Source organism: Temnothorax longispinosus, chromosome 2 (assembly GCF_030848805.1).
Source record: "Temnothorax longispinosus isolate EJ_2023e chromosome 2, Tlon_JGU_v1, whole genome shotgun sequence".
Taxonomy (NCBI): Eukaryota; Metazoa; Arthropoda; class Insecta; order Hymenoptera; family Formicidae; genus Temnothorax; species Temnothorax longispinosus.
In genome coordinates, this window is record NC_092359.1 from 5,425,218 (window position 1) to 5,439,446 (window position 14,229).

A 14,229-nucleotide genomic window follows, 5' to 3' on the forward strand; every position below is an offset into this window, starting at 1 on the left:
GCGAATATATATCGGCGTCATATACATAGACTTGATACAACCCGGGTTGGTTGCCACGCGAGCAAGGGCAGGGTCGTAAGTGAGCGACGCCAGTATCGTTCGCGACGTCGAACGGGATTTCTCGTTCTCTCTGCGTGTACAGCTCGCGGTAATGCTCGACTTTCGGTGAGAGCCACGATCGGTCGGTGGAATCCTTCCTTCGTCGAAGGAGACGACCGCGGGACGCCGGGCGTCGCGTGACAGTAAGACGCATGAGGGAGTCTCGGATTACTTTTGAGTGTGAAGGATTGTCTCGCAGGTGCCGGCGCCACGCGACGTGTCAGTAACCCCCGAATAAAGGTGGGAAGCAGGGGGTGGGCGCAGGAGGAACCTGACACTTACACATATGCGCGCATATGTAGATAGAAAGAGAGATAGAGGGAAGGAAAGTAATTTCGAATGAAAATCGTCGAATTTTCACAGTCGGTTAAACGTGCAAGATATATTTTTAAAAGTTTCAAAGAAATTTTAGTCGTGACTAGAAAGATAGCTATTTTTCATTACCACAAGGATAAAAAGAATATCTGAAGCACAGAGAAAGAGAGAGAGTACAACGCGACGTTTTACATTCGCGACGGATTCTCGGACAGTGAAGGATAGAAAGCGAGTGGAAGGGAGAAAGGAGTGAGTAAAAAAGGAGAAAATAGAAAAGTGAAAGGGACAAGAAGAAAATTTATACTCTTTAGTATCCCAATAAAATAGAACGTAATTACTATATTTGCTACAAGACTTTTCTACTGAGAAAAGTGATAACTTGACTCAACTGTTTTTCTTTCGTAACGCGATGTTAACAAGAGAACTGCAATAATACGGGTGCCTCTTGAAGTCTGATTTAGTTCGATACAAGAAAATTTAAGAGAAGAACAGACAGGGAGAGACATGGGGTGCAATACTAGCAAGGAGAGCGTTCAGCCAGCGGTGGAGGAGGCGAAAGAAGGCGATTCCGTCAAGAACGGGGGTGAGCGATTATCCCTTTCGATTTGTTAATCGTGCGAGCCATCGTCATGCAAATTTGTAACGAATTGTGCGATAAACACGATCTAATTTTCCGCATATTTCCGCTTTACTAGAGTTTGCACGATATTGAATTTTGTATTGACGACGATGACATCGTACGATGCTTTTTGTCGTTTTTTGTGTCTTGCACCATTTTAATCTCTATAAATTGCAACTACCACAAAACTCCGGCGTTGTTTATCTTGACAATGACAGAGTCTGCTTTGTTTCACAATGATAAATGTACCTCTGTTCACTTCGTTAGATCCTTCGAGCTGATTGCGTGCACGCGCTTCAGTAATATCAACGCAATCAGTAGGGTCGGCAGAACGAACGACTATTTTCCATGTAACAAATGCGTTCGATGCGCACAGTGATGAATGTACAAATTTTTTAAATTTTATTCTTCATACTTTGCGAGACTCGAACCAATCTCAATTAACTTTTCAAGGAAGACTTCTCGACAGAATCAATCTCGATTAACTTCTCGATGAAGACTCGAGTCATTTAAAAATTCATATTTTGCGAGACTGCAATCAATCTCGATTAATTTTTCGATGAATAGTTGTCGATAGAATCAATCTCGATTAACTTCTCGAATGAAGACTCATTCGAGTCATTAATTAAACGATCTGTCGATTGAAATCAAACGAATATTCTCGGAAAAGACTATTTTCTTTAATATCAATAAATTGTTTTAATTTAATTATTATATGGAATAAATTTTTTGTGATGTAAACAGTTTTTACTATTTGAGAATAAATGTGAGAATAAATTTTGTTTATCTTGTTATCTAAAGCGGAATCGAACACAGAAAATATGGACTTAAAGCGCTCTCATTTGATAAGAAAACGATTGATATTAATAAAATGGATATTTTTGTGTGCTCATGTCAAATTTCGCGTTATATGTATTTTCTGCTTTATTAGATTTCTAGAAATTTAATGTTAAAATTTCCTCTTATCTCGCAATAATGTACGATCCTCGATAACGCGCCAGAAAAATAAATGTAGGTATTTTGGCGAGCGTAAAATAGGGCGTTCGTGAAATCCGATGGGGGTGTATCGAAATACCGAATAAAAGTGATCGCGTGATGTATGTCAAGGTTTAACCCTTCACTATTTCTACAACTACGAAAGTTTCCTTTTATAATCGAGATATGATGGACGATGGCGTTGGTTAAGAAAAAGTGGAGTAATGGATTTAACAGAAAAAATATTAATAAAAAGCTTGTTATTTGTACGAATACGTCGGGTACTCGTTGTTTTTATTAATAAAATAATCATAAAATGAATGAAATAATCATAAAATAGTATTTATGGAATAGTAATAGACACAATAACTGTGTTTTCGCAAGTATTATAAACGGGAAAAGAGCTCCATCATTTGTCTGAATACGTCGAGAGCTTGTCGTTTTTATCATGAATGAAATAATCACAAAATAGTATTTATGGAATAACAATAAGAAGCAATAACCGAGTTTTCGGAAGTCTAACAGACGGAAGATCGAAATTTGTCCGACAAAATAATAATCTCTTCTCACGTGAGTTCCGTGTATTGTATCGCATGATTGCACGAGCACATTGATTAATATTTAAAGAGCCCGACTTATCAGAAGCTGATGCGGCAAGTTTAATTATTGAGTTTCGGGAATTCCTGCTTTACTGGCTGGTAGTAAAAATCCGTACAGCCTAACTTGCTTCGAGCAGAATCAATTACTCCGGAGCTTCGATGAATTTCCGCATGTGAGATACTGGATTGTTTCATCAATACCGACGCAACCAACACTGCATGGAGAGATTCCAACAGTGTGGCTCGCATAAGAATGCCGATCGAACAGGAATGCTACTGCGGGATGATGAATGGAATCGATATACAAAAGTCTTTTACGAAGCTGCTGGTGTAGCATGTTAATCGATCTTGAAAATAGAGTTTCGAGCCCTTTCAGATGCAAACGGAGCGGAAAAATCTAAAACGACTACGTTTACAAGTTTTTGTTAGAACATAGAAAAATTTTTGTGAGTGGAATTTCTTGGAGTGGAACGCTATGGTTCGCATCGATGATGGATATTTGAAGTATCCGAAATGACAGAAAAATTTTTTGGCTCATCAGACGTAACATAACATTTCAACAGTATGAATACGTACATTTTATGAATATTTATGAATATTTATGAACATTTTATGAATACGTACGCGTATTCTTTTGTGACTAAACTAATCTTGTGGTTAATCTAATTATAACAATCTATACATAAAAAAAATAACACGTCTGACCTAGTTCTGCCGTGTACAATTGCGGATCGTTATCATTCCCAGGCTCAAAGTGGCGATCGTTTTCTTGTTAAGAGGAATATTTCACGCGCGGTGAACGAAAGTGTATAAAAGAGAACAGAAAGAAGGGTAATTGATGACGTAAACTGTGCTGCGATTGCATTCTTCTTGTTAACAAAAGTTGAATATAAATGAAACGTTGCATTTTGATTGTACATACTGTATACAGTACTTTCGGTATTCGCGATTAGCGCACGTGGATTCGTCGATAGAATCAAGTTATTATAGCAATTAACATAAGTAGCTTACGCATAATGCAACGCAATTTATCGTTTATTGGCGCAATTTTAATAGAGTCGGTAAACTGTTTATATCGGTTTTTCCCTTAATCCTCTTTGCCAACATTGTTGGCTTCTTAACGATTTGGATGCCATGACAGTATTCTCACTATTGCGATTAAGCCGTTCGCAAGGCATGCTTTATACTCTATTTTTAGAGGGAATAATATTTTTTAAAATAATAGATCGTATTTGCAGAACATATTATCATACGATTTTCTCAAGGTTCTGCAGTGAGTGCGTAATGGTGCAATTGCTCAAATATTCACGACTTAATAGACCGAAAGGAAGGAGGGAAGGCAATAAGGCATTATAGTAAAAGAAAAGTTGCAAGACAAAGAGAATTTCACCGCAGTTGCAAATGCGTAATTAATTACAATTCAAAAAATACATATTATCAAAAGCACAAAACGTTTCGGCCCGTTTTGGATCATCCCCAATACCTTGAGAAGAAAAAAAAGAAAAAAGATCAATATCTTTTTTAGGCCGGGAGAGTCCAAAGTGGAGCGAAACTGTGATATTTTCGACATCCCTCTTATACATTCGCATGTTAATGGAGCTCGAAGACATTCGGTCGCGAATCGATGTGCTCGGCCAGGTTATTAACGGAGCGAGCGAGCGAAAAAAAAACCGCAAATATAAAAAGTCCGATATACAGAGGGTTGAACGACATCCGCGACGGCCCTGTTTCGCGGCGTGCACTCGGTCGCGGGGCGAGAATCCGTGGACTGCGACTGCGAACGAGCGGCGCGGCAGGGCCGTGATCGGCCGCTATTGTAAACGGGGTCGTCGGGCGCGGGGCGCCCGGGAACAGTCAGTTGCACATCAGACCGAGCCGCGCGTGGATGTGCAGGTGAGAGAGGCCGAGCGAGCGAGCGGGCGACGCAGGTGAGTCGCGGCGCGAGTGCGACCCGACGCCGCCTCCTCGCAATGCAACGATCCTCGCGTGCATGCTTAACCCGTCGCGTCGGAGGGAAAACCGGGTTAAAAGAGGCGGGTGGCGGGCGGCGATGACCGGGGCGGGGGCCTCAAGTGATATCGTCTCGAGACACGCGACACGCGAATCGCAATCGCCACACGCCGTTAATATCGCTTGTAAAGCGCGAGGTAAAAGCCCGAAACGGATTATTGGCTCGAAACGTATACGTGTTTGTCAGGTGCGACGCGAGTCTCTTCCTTGCACTTCGTGCTTGCACATCTGAGGATGTCCGTATCGAACGCCCCGTGACCAGGCCGGGTCAAGTAAAATGGGAATCTTTATGATAAGCGACGGAAATAGTCGCATCCTCGAAAACCCGAAACCTATTTGAGATCAGCTGTTCGGCTGACCGACTGTTATTTCGCAGGAGCTAACGGTTGTAAACCGATTGACAGATGTGCGAAATAAATTCTCCCGGATATCCGCGAAAAGGAGCAATCTCTGTCTCAAGATTTGTAAATCTCGTCAAATACACTTGGATTTTTATCGCGCTTTTAGAACACAATTTAAACACTTATTAAACATTGCATAATTTCTAAATTAATCTCTTCTTCATTCAGCGAAATATAAAATATTTTGAAATTAATTGACATTTTAATTAATATTAGCAGGTCAATGTTAAAGCATTCCGTTTTTTTTAGAAGTGATATTTAATTGCAAAATATTAATTTATAAATCATTAAAAAGCTTATCATTCAGGAATTACTTTTATGATTTTTCTCGACAGAAAATTGCCGCAATTGTCTAGAGATAAAACAGTTTACGATGTCGCCAAATTTATCTTTATAGTTTCAATCGATATATAAAATTAAATTTATCTATTTAGAGTTAAAAGGGGTTTCATAATCACGATAACGATGTTTCTCTGGCAAGTTTGATTTCCTCGAGGGTTCTGGTAACAAGGTCTGGGTGGATCGATGGCGGAACATCCTTGCGTGATATCAGAGAAGAAATAAAAGCAAATCCAAGCATTTAAGAAACATTGTCAACATATTGTAAAAATATCGAGACAAGCGCAAAGGGAATGTTCGAAGATGAGATCGCGATACAAATAACGGCTAACCCTCAGATAAGCATTTTTAGTTTTTAACTAAAACTCAATGCGCGCTTTTTATCCACGTGCATAAAACATGTGCGATGTTATCCTTTCTCCTTTTTACTTTCTCTCAGAAAGCCTTACAGCACGTATAAACATAAACGTCGATATAAAATTACCGCGAACCTGTACGATCGATCCGCCAGCTTTGCACAATGTGACAAAACAACGAGAAGCGCAACTAGGGAAGAATTCATTGCTCGTCACGAAAGTGTCTCGCTATGTTTCCTGAATTCCCACTTGCTCTGTCTAGCTCTATCAAGTAGTAACCTGGGGAAACAGTGTCGCGCAAAAGCGCTCAATAGCTGGTGTGTTCTATTTTCTAAAAGAAAAATCAGTTTCCAATGCTGTCACGCTTAATCCTCATATCTCACATTTAATTGTTTTATTCATTCGAGCTCGATGGAACTTCAATAAATTAATAACATATAATTGGAGAAAAATCAATTTAAATCGCATCAATCATGACGCATTATCCTATTTCTAAAATATTGCAGGGATATACCTGTAATTGAGTTAAATTGAGATATAATGAAAATATAATGATATGATAAAAAGACTGGTGTGTAAAGTGCGAGATTTGGTGCGAGGATTAACTTTTATTACAATTATTTCTTCCGTCAGAGAGAAAAATTATTTTTTACGATTTTTTAAACGAAAAATTTTCGCACCGCGTGAAATGACCGCTTAAAGATATGACAGAACCTTATCTCTGTCGATATACGTCGATGAATCATTGGAGGAGACACGAAGATTTTTAACTTCATTAGCAAATAGATGGAAGAGCCGATTAATATTTGTCGCATCATTTCACATCAGAGCGTGAAATTTTAAAAATGTATATTAGGCGTTGTATAATCTTGAGCGCGAAAATAGAAACGCTAATCGATACTTGTCGCTCTGGAACGTCTCTGTGGAAGGTGAAATGTTCGGAATAAATGTAGGTGAACTGTGGCTAACACGGCGGCCATTTCTAATATACGGGATGTATCAGAAGCCGCGCCCTTTCTCCAATCTTCTACGGATTTTCGGGCAATTTATAGCCGCTTTTTCCTTAAGGGAAAATCAGGGAGCAATTACCGGCTGATATATTGTATCACATAATTTATGTGTCGTTTGCATATCATTATTTATGCCCGATTCTTTATATTGTCATTATACTCATTGTTATCATTCAAGAAACTTCTAGCTGTATTCTGTATTAGGTGCAGCATCTCTAATTCACGTTTTGCATAAAATTAAGCCGAAAGCGAAATTATTCTTTATTACTTCTGTTCGAAGATATCTCAAAGGCGGCCGAAAACAGCGCAGAAGCCTCGAACGAGGGGAACGAAAACGCAGAGGAAGATAAAGAGAAAGAGGCAGCAGCTACGAAAATACAAGCAGTTTTCCGTGGGCATCACGCTAGAAAAAGTCTGAGAGTGTCGGAAACAGCGTCGAAGGAGACAAAAACTGACGAAGAACCCTCCGAACCTACGCAGGAACAGCTGCAGGAGGAATTCCGTGCCGACGATCAGGGTGAGCGACTATATATGCCCTGATATAAATTCGGAGCTCGAGGAAGGATATCGTTATTTAAACAGCTTCTATTCCATAGAGCTCTGTGACGCGGCGAAAAAGATACAAGCGACTTTCCGGGGCCATATGTCGAGAAAGGAAGCTACCACTGCCGCCAAGTCGGCGATGAACATGGTTGAGAGTGCGACTGCTAAGATAGAAGAAAAGGTGAGTTAACTGTCAATCTCGTTAGATACCATATACGTGAAGGCTTACTATCTATTGATTAAAGAGGATTAGAAGCTGCTCTATCGAGCATCTGCCTTCGGCCTTTCGTAAAAATTTTAAACGCGAGTTCTATTGACTCTTCGCAGAACTTCACCCGACCTGATATAATCCCTGGGTTCCGTAAAGCGAATATGCGCGCATTTTCTGTAGTAAACGTTACGTAAGATGAATGCGCGCATATGCCCTTTACGGAACCCAGGCTATATCTGATTGCCAGGAAAAGGCTTTATTCAATTATTGGCCATTTTCTATTATTGATATACGTATAATAATGTTCTAATTTTCGATTGAGTCATTTAATGCAAAGTCATTTAATGCAACGTTTTTATTAAAATTTGTTTGAGCTGTACATATATATCTATATATTACGTATATGATAATTGTGTACATATAGAAAATAATATATTCTCGATATTCGGTTTTTAAAATCTTGTACAGTTTAGATCAATTAATCTCGCTTAATAAGAATTAATTTCTCGGTGAAAGTTTTATTATGAATTATCTATTTGTTGATGTAAGAAATGATCAAAGACCGATAAGGCCAACTAATTATGATAAAGAATAAGATGTCTTTATGTGTAAAGTAGTAACACCCCACCTACTGGATCAGAGCTCTCTAGAGTTATAAGAAAAGATTTTTTATTAATAGGCAGTTTTATTGATAAATAATGAATTAATTTAATAAAAGTATTATATATAAGTTTCAGCAAATTCATGACAATGTGTCACACATTTTTCGTAAATTATATTTCTGGAAAATAACCGCTATGGTCGCGTAGTATTCGCGTTGCGCGTTATATTAAAACAAGAATAAATAGCTAAGAGAGCTGTTGTAATCAAAGTAATTTTTTTTCTCAATCTGATACGCCAATATTGATTCGATCGATGAAGCGGTAATGACAGGTTTTGATGCACAAGGTCGCCGTGATCGATCATTTCTGTACCGAGGTCCGTGAGAGAAAGCTATTGTTAGACCCTTTGACATTACGTTGATCCACGAATGCCCGGCGAATAATCGACAGCTGCCTTCCAAGCTAAAGATGATCATCTGGGTACCGAAGCGCTACTAAAGCTCGTCTCGAGACCAGTAGACCGGTATGGCCTACAATGTTTAAGTTACTTTCGTGTCGTATCGATTAATTAAGTACGGGCTAGTTGACGCACACAGCGGGATTCCGTGCAGTCTCAGTCTCATTTAAGATAAGAAGGCTAACTTCGATAAACGCGAGAGAAACACATTCCGTTCGCGATCGAATAAGTTCCCGTTTCGGAAAGCTATATATTCGAGGATAAAAAGATTTAGGGCGTCTTAAAGTAACAAACGGCTATAGCGCTCTACGTTTTACGTTTCTGTTGTCAAATTCTGTTGCAGATGGACGACGCTGCCCAAGAATTAGAGGGGATCGACTTGGCCGATCCGGACTTGCACAAGGCAGCGACTAAGATTCAAGCGAGTTTCCGCGGTCACAAGGTCCGTCAGGAGGTCAACATCCATACTGCCGACGACATTAAAAAATAAGACGCTTACTCAAACGCAGGGATGCCGGGAGAGATAGAATATTACTTATTACAGTCAGTGCCATTCTTAAACAGGTTTCGAACGCCATCCCCTATTTCTTGTACCTTATAATGTAGTGTCCATAAACTAGTAAATTATGCGCGTAAATATACGAGGCATTCCAGACAAGCCGAACAACGGACAGGCGAACGAGTTTTATTAGTTCACTTCGGGCCGCTAGTTGTAAACAACGATACCGTTTATTTTACATTAAAACAATTAATCCAGCCTTCGCCCGGGACCAGTGAGATTTAAGCGCTTTCTACTTTGGCTAAAATGAGGATCCTTCGAACGAGATATTTACAGGCTGAGGCATACAAATGGGAACATTCAAATGTTTTTTATTATTTATCGATATATAAAAAAAGTTTTCTCCGGAACAAAGTTGCACTGTGTAAAGAAGGACTACAATGGCAAATAAAAAAAACGATTGTTCCTTGAGCCGTTTCTTAGAATCGATTTAGAGTGCATTTCACACAATTCGCTACATGACTACATTCTGGAACTATCCTCATACTATCGACTTACACTTACATTTTTTATGAGTTATTACTGCCATACATGAGCAGAGAGATATATACAGGCAGATTTTTCAAGACTTCAAAGAACTTTTCTCAACATGGTTATATAATACTTCCTATGCAAAACGCTAAAGAAAGATTAAATGTGATATGGTGGAGAAAGAACGGACAGTTTCCTATATAATTACCCGACTTAATATTCAACATAAATTGTGATCTACAACAACAGAATGACAAACATACAAAATCCTCGTATCTGGTAGGTATGTTAAGTGGAACGCGACGGAACGCGATAGAGTATAACTTTAACATCCTACGCATGATAAACGGAGCATATATTAAGATGTACCAATATCAATAATATGCATGTTAACTTTTATATAAGTTCCTGTATCTATGTAAAATAAACGGTATGGTTGTAGCGTTTCCAATTCTAAAATTAACGATGAAAGTCTGTTTTTCGAATATCTTTTATTACGACACACAAATGTTGAAAGCATGATTTAATCTTTTTGTTTCTAATTTATTGTTGAAAACGGAATGTGATAACTAAAAAGTATATTTCTCGACTGCACTTTTTACATTTTCCTACATTTTTTTTACCTTTCTCTTTCTCTCTTTCCCTCTGTTTCTCAAAAGTTAAATGTATATATGTTTTACTTTAAATGTGGAAAGTGTAAAAATGTGTACGATTGCTTCTCCTTTGAGAGTTTGGAAAAAAATATATCGATCTCAATGCAAAATAAACTGGTTAGTCCCGATCGTCATACTATTCAATTTATCATATTTAGAGGGACTATAAATTTAAAAACGTCTTTCCCATATTACTAATTATACATAAAAAGATAATTAAGAAAAAGGAAGTTCCAAACTTTCAAATAATTTTACAAACTTTGGACATAAAAGATATTGTATTTTATCATTATTGTATTTTACGTTATTGTATTTTACGTTATTAATGCAGTAGAACTTCTATTTAACGCAGAATATGGCATATTTCAGCTTCAAAATAAAATTTGTGGATATATTATAATCCATATTAATATGTAAAACTTTTTATTAAAATTTTTCCGACGCTATTCATTTCGCGTAAATGATTCTTTCTAGATGCTTTTCACGTGTTATTATGGCGGGGGCATCTAAAATAATGTAGCTGCACTATTGTCGGCCTATTGTCAATAATAAAGTAATTATAAAGTAGCCATTAATCGAGGTTCTACTGCATCGATTAAAAGCGTGCGTCATATATAGAACTTATAGTTGTTAAAAAAAAAAAAGGCCAAAGAGTCTCGTCGAAATAACGAGTTCGGTCTTTTTAGTAATAATTTGGAGCTTACTTGCTCAAAACCTTCTTACCAAAGCTAATTCTGCTCTAATTTTTCTTCTTTAATGTAATATATAGCAAATCTTTCCCGAATATCGACAGCTACCTCCAACTTTGTTGCGATCTAGTCCATTTTTCATGAATTAACGTATCGATGTACCGTTGAAATGGGAATTTTTTTTTAGCAGGCCTAAAAAGACTCACTTGTGTATGCTATCAATCACTTGTCATACGTGATTATAGCAACGATCGATCGGTAAGCGATTCAAGGTGCATAATACGAAGCAGCGAAGCAGCAACTAAACTACTCAAATAATTGTTTATTCTTCAGTGCTAGCTTTACTCGTCCACAAAGCAGGGTACTGCGAATTTATTATTTTCACGTTCGTCCACGTGTTTTTCTACAAAGCGAATATTATTTCTACCTTCTATATTTGTAATTTATACCGATGTTTATACCAATTTTGCTGAAGATGCTGACGAATTGCGTATTAAATATAATATTACGCGACATTCCTGTACTACACGTTTAACGCTGACTATGAGCAATAATTACACGTATTTATTGTAACGAAATTCCGCAATTTAGTCATTACATACAAGTAAATGATATACAAGTAAACGTATCGCGGTAATATTGAAATTTTCTCGAATATATAATATGCACTATTCTACGCGATGTTCCTGCGCGATTGATATTGATTGCAATATGGTACGTGCAGCTATTGTTCAGTAGCAAGCAGATATATATGAAACAGATATAGTCGAACAGCATGTCTGAATTTCCCGATATCCAATATATTTTATTTCAATTCCCGATTCCTATACCCTATATCCGATATCATTAACTTTTAGCTTCTAAGATCAAATCTCGAATTCGCAATAGCGAGTTCTCAATTTACCGTAAAAAAAAAATATTTCCGTGGATATTTCCGCTTTCCATTCTCGCAGTTATATCCACGATTTTTATTTACCAAGTTTCGAATTTATAAACAAATATTATCTTGGCTCACACGATTACGCATTACTCATAGGTTATCTACGATTGTCGCTTGTAGAAAATTAAAGCGAAGCTTCGGTATCGCCGAAAATGGTCTATCATCGAGTAACGTCGTCTAGTTTATGTCGGAGTGTGAACATTGTGAATGAAGAATATTTATTGTATCGAATTAATGTATAGAAAGGAACGTTGCGACGAATAATAGACATTCTTGTCGATACGTTACTTTACCACCGTATGAATAGTTTAGCGGTGCACAAGAACAAGTTGTGGTAAAAAATATATTGTAAGAATATAATAAAACGATCGTACCGCGTTAAAACGGGCGGTACATTACATGTAATCCATTTGTTTAAAATACATACCTACTTAACGTACGGACTAAAATCTAAATATTAGGACATCGTCCGCAAACTCATTCGGCTTGTAATGGGCTTATAATTGGGCTTATAACTGGGCTTATAGTTGGGTTTATATTTTATAACTAATAGGCTTTATAATTGGGCGAACACAATGATGTGATGAAGAATATATCGATTTACCAAAGATCCTATTACAATAGGTATTCAATATTCAATAATGATTTATGCAATAATAATTTGTTTTTCTTTTTACACAAAAATATTGCTAATGGCTTTATAGATGCAATATTAATATATAATTCAATTATACATCAACGCGAATTTTTAAAAATTGTTTGGAGTCGACTTAGAGTCGGTTCGGAGTTTTAGATAAGATATATAAATATTTTTTTATTGAAACTAATGAAAAACATCCTTATTTATTTTCCAAAAGTAAAAATGGTTAATATAAATTTGTTTTAAAATAAAAGTCATGTAAAATTAAATAATTAAATCCAAATTTTTAATGTTGAATTTTGAATAAAAAAATTTGCGTTTTTCTTTTTCATCTGATGCGTATTTAAAAGTATCCGCGTTCTGGTTAGTATAGTTATAGTTAACATCCTCATTGCTAGATGTCGTTTCATAGTAGTATTTTTCTTGAGTGACTTGAGTGTCTAAACTACTCCAAACACGATCACGTGTTTCTAGTTACTGTGTTGCTGAGTAAGACATTTATTCAATTGTCAATACGACATAGTTATTGATAAAACTTATATTCCTTCTACAAGCTAATCATACACGTCAAGATCATGGGCAAGACATACTATTGCGATTATTGCGACAGATTTTTCAAGGATGATGTCGAAGCTCGTAAAAAACATCTATCCAGTTTGCAGCATGTAGCAAATCGAGAGAGTCATTATAAAACATATAAAGGTAAGCATTAAAAATAACGTTTTTCTTATTTAATTCTTCAGTTAATGTTGTTATACATAACCTCTCTCATACTTGCATACAATCAATCGCAATCAGACTACACACTAATTTATTATTAACATCTTTAGACCCGGAGACGATATTGAAGGAGATATACAACAAAACTCCGTGTAAACGCTACATGACCGTTGGAGACTGCGCTTTTGGTTTGGGCTGCCGATTTTCGCATTACACCCCACTAATGATATGGGAACTTCAACAGCTCGGTAATTATTCTATCGACCGTCCTATCATTGTCGCGTTAACTCTCAGTAGATAAAATTAGTACATAAAATTCTATTTCCAGCTGCAATGAAAAACTCCAAAGTCTCGGCAGCACAACCTAAGGACGGTTGGCCAGATTCAGAAGATATTATCAAGGAATATTTCGAGCACAGCATTGTTTCGAGCGGCAGCAAGGACCCTACCTCGATGTGGTGTCCATCGCCAGCGGTCGGTTGTCTTTATTTACCACCGTCTTTGCAGCCCGTCACAGCGGAAAGAATGACGGAGTGCAATTTTAGTAAATGGGGTTGAACTAAGAATATTTCGAGCATATGATTGTTTCGAGCGGCACCAAGGATCTTACTCCGATGATGTGTCTATCGCCAGCGGTCAGTTGTCCTTGTTTATCACCGTCTTTGACGCCCGTCACGTCGGAAAGAATAAAGGACTACGATTTTAGTAAATGAGGTTGAACTAGGAATATTTCGAGCACATGATCATTTAAATTTGAACGGCAGCAAAGACCTTACTTCGACGTGATGTCCATCGCCAGTGGTTATCTTTGCTTACTACCGTTTTTTGCAGCCCGTCACATCGAAGAGAACGACGGACTATAATTTTAGCAAAATGGGATTAAACTTGCAGTCCCATTCTAAAAATAAAATATTTATATTCGCAATCCTATCGTGTTCAATTTCTCGGAGTTACGATCCCAAATTGTACATGTTGTCCCGCCGAGCTTCGAACCAAGCGACGCTCGCTATCGTCCGAACCG

At 37.5% G+C, this 14,229-nt stretch overlaps 3 protein-coding genes across 5 annotated transcripts in view; 2 read left to right on the forward strand and 1 right to left on the reverse strand.

The window, feature by feature from the left end:
* LOC139808562 (uncharacterized) overlaps positions 1-14,229 on the reverse strand; it is an 84,760-nt gene that overhangs the window by 35,718 nt on the left and 34,813 nt on the right. The window lies entirely within an intron of this gene.
* On the forward strand, positions 64-12,253 carry Igl (IQ calmodulin-binding domain containing protein igloo). Of its 3 annotated transcripts, none has more exons than XM_071770729.1 (4): positions 64-997; positions 7,004-7,240; positions 7,320-7,447; positions 8,880-12,253. In XM_071770729.1, the coding sequence occupies exons 1-4, from the start codon at positions 919-921 to the stop codon at positions 9,024-9,026; spliced, it is 591 nt and encodes a 196-aa protein (XP_071626830.1). In that variant the 5' UTR covers positions 64-918; the 3' UTR covers positions 9,027-12,253. The 3 variants fall into 3 exon arrangements, with proteins under 3 accessions (XP_071626830.1, XP_071626829.1, XP_071626828.1); XM_071770728.1 differs by lacking the exons at positions 64-997; positions 8,880-12,253 and adding exons at positions 4,600-4,754; positions 8,426-8,838; XM_071770727.1 differs by lacking the exon at positions 64-997 and adding an exon at positions 4,614-4,754.
* LOC139808590 (zinc finger matrin-type protein 5) lies at positions 12,897-14,133 on the forward strand. The gene is made up of 3 exons (XM_071770732.1): positions 12,897-13,190; positions 13,319-13,456; positions 13,537-14,133. Exons 1-3 carry the CDS (start codon positions 13,064-13,066, stop codon positions 13,764-13,766), a joined length of 495 nt encoding a protein of 164 aa, XP_071626833.1. The 5' UTR covers positions 12,897-13,063; the 3' UTR covers positions 13,767-14,133.

Excerpts from the sequence above, each read along its gene's own strand:
- LOC139808590 (XM_071770732.1), top strand. The coding sequence starts at position 13,064 with ATGGGCAAGACATACTATTGCGATTATTGCGACAGATTTTTCAAGGAT. Across the intron at positions 13,191-13,318 it reads TCATTATAAAACATATAAAG|ACCCGGAGACGATATTGAAG; the intron begins GTAAGCATTAAA and ends TAACATCTTTAG. Across the intron at positions 13,457-13,536 it reads ATGGGAACTTCAACAGCTCG|CTGCAATGAAAAACTCCAAA; the intron begins GTAATTATTCTA and ends TTCTATTTCCAG.
- Igl (XM_071770727.1), top strand. The coding sequence starts at position 4,658 with ATGACCGGGGCGGGGGCCTCAAGTGATATCGTCTCGAGACACGCGACA. Across the intron at positions 4,755-7,003 it reads TATCGCTTGTAAAGCGCGAG|ATATCTCAAAGGCGGCCGAA; the intron begins GTAAAAGCCCGA and ends TTCTGTTCGAAG. Across the intron at positions 7,241-7,319 it reads ATTCCGTGCCGACGATCAGG|AGCTCTGTGACGCGGCGAAA; the intron begins GTGAGCGACTAT and ends TCTATTCCATAG.